At 38.2% G+C, this 2,489-nt stretch overlaps 1 protein-coding gene across 1 annotated transcript; it reads left to right on the forward strand.

Annotated features, from left to right (window-relative positions):
- On the forward strand, nucleotides 1-1,224 carry LOC138307099 (uncharacterized). Its single transcript, XM_069247730.1, has one exon. The coding sequence runs from the start codon at nucleotides 1-3 to the stop codon at nucleotides 1,108-1,110; it is 1,110 nt and encodes a 369-aa protein (XP_069103831.1). The 3' UTR covers nucleotides 1,111-1,224.
- The last annotated feature ends 1,265 nt before the right edge of the window (nucleotides 1,225-2,489 follow it).

Here is a 2,489-nt window from a genome sequence, read left to right on the forward strand (position 1 = left end):
ATGTACTTCCTCTATTTATTTCAACCAGAAACGAGAAGGGTGTCCGAAGAAACTGCATCTGATGGTCAGACGACTCTTTATCAACCTTCTGAGCAGGCACTTACCCGTTTAATTAGGCTACAGAATGGTTGCCAATCTGAACAGGATAAAGGGTTCACACTTACACACAACCAAACTAGAATAAGGTATGACTATTCTCGGACAGCTAACCTTTCTGTTTGTAGTGTTCCAAAGGCCGGAAGCACTTTAGTAACATTGGTCCTTCTTGCTTTGGAGCTGCCAAAGGGGACCGATGTCAGAAGGATATTTCAAACGAAACGAAGCCTAGTGCACGCGCAGTCGACAGGCTATCTTCGCAAAACCGTAGAAGATGAATCTCGACCTACTAGAAACGTCATAGTAGCAAGAGACCCCTACCGGCGTTTGTTTTCTGCTTATGTTGACAAGCAGATATTGAGGCTACCAATTCGTGATGCAAATAATTCCAGTAAACTGTTATGTGGGAATCATTTAACCTTCGAACAATATCTACACTTCATCGTTTCTAGTGGATTTAAAGGAAGATTTGTTGATCGCCATGTTGCCCCGGTAACGCTTCTATGCAAGGCATGTGAAAAGAAATACCAATATGTCGCAAAACAAGAAACACTGTCTGCGGATCTGATGTTTCTTCTGAAAAATATCACAAACGTCCCAGAAGATACTAGAGAAGCTATCTGGAGTCTTTTGAATAGAGAAGTCGACGAGAAAACTATCAAGGGTGTTGTGGAAACAGTGGTAGCAAGGGCAGCTGATGTTTGCAGCAATATGCCGGAGTTCACTTCATCATTGTGGTCAGTGTTTCAACTACAAGGTATCTTACGTACTGATGCAGTATTTCCTCTTGAGTATTTTAAACGACTAAGGATCATTGATGGTGCTGCTGTTACAGACATTATTCTAAAAACTATTTCCTCTTATCCTTTATCCAATGCGGAGAGAAGACGGCAGAGGAACGAAGCCGTGGTGAAAGCATACGCTGGTGTATCACCTTTAACAATACGTGGCATACAGAATATGTTCTTCAAAGATTTTCTCCTGTTTGGGTATGATATATATCCGCCATCTTAACATTTGGACTTATGACAACACGATAGTACAGTTACTCAGGGAAAAATTGGAAAACAAGCAATTAATTATGAGCATAAAATTGATATAATTTAAGTAAAATCCTGCAGATATATAACACTTGATTCGACATCATGTTTCATTTCCTCATAAATAATACCTTATGCGAAGCATCAACATTTGAAAAGTATGCTAAGTTGAATGTAATTATTTCTTCACTGCAAAATTTAAGGAAATACTCCCCTTTAATGAGGAGAAGAATTCATAACACAAAAAAAAAAAATACTTGTGACCATACAGTATAACCTCGTGACGTCACAACCTCAACCAAAGATTTTATTTTAAGAAACTGGGCTGGTATTACTATAAAGAATGGAGAAACAGGATCTGCGTTAAAATATTATGCAATTTCTTTATAATATTTACGGAGAATTGCTTTGCAGTCGTAGTTCTTTTTCGAACTTATTTAACCATGTTAAGAAATGATTTTGTTACTCTTTTGAAGAATTCTCTATTCTTTATATCCTGAGAGTCTTATAGAATAACACCATAACTGGGGTAGTGCTAGCGTCTTTATAAACGTAGCATGTAGCGTCTAGTGATTTTCAAAAAGTTTGTGTGAGATATTAATTGTATGGCCGTCGATAACAGAGTTTAAAATTATCTCCGGGCCGCTTAATGTATGTCTTGGATACGGAAGCGATATAGAAAACTAGATTCTTTATAGCCACAACTTTCATCCCCTCGTACGTAAGACAGACCAGTGTTAATGGTTTGTATGGAGTGTGTATTTCGAATGCAAAGACGGAGGCTTAAACCGATGATACAGTTTCAGATAATGCTTTATCTGGAAATATGTATGTAATCTGTTTGTACTTACACAACTTAGCCTAGGTTCGATGGAAAACGTGCGTAGCCCGAAAAGATCCCAGAATCGTTCTCCAGTCAAATATCCTATATATTGGGGTAAGTCGGGTGCATGACCCAGTACTGACTAGTTGATATTCTCGACAAGCCATTCATTCTGTTGTATGTTACTGTATTCTTGTACCAATACACGGAAATATCAAATTCTAATAATAACTATTCATTATTATTTTGAAATCCGCCAATGTACGACGAGGAAACTAAATTTAGACTTGTAATTCCGGTCCACTACGATCTCTTGGGGCCGACTTGATTTGGATACACCTTTCACACTTTTGCACCATCTTAGCCTCCGAATCAAGTCCTGTGGTGTAAAAGAACTGACGATGGATTGACATCGATATGTTGTAGCTTGTTCCCTACACCTAACAGGTCAAAGTTTGCCGCTGATGAGGTAATTAGACCTCCACATGCTTATCATATGATTTTCATGCATATTTTGTCGTATAAATAAT

This window comes from Argopecten irradians, chromosome 14 (genome assembly GCF_041381155.1).
Source record: "Argopecten irradians isolate NY chromosome 14, Ai_NY, whole genome shotgun sequence".
Taxonomy (NCBI): Eukaryota; Metazoa; Mollusca; class Bivalvia; order Pectinida; family Pectinidae; genus Argopecten; species Argopecten irradians.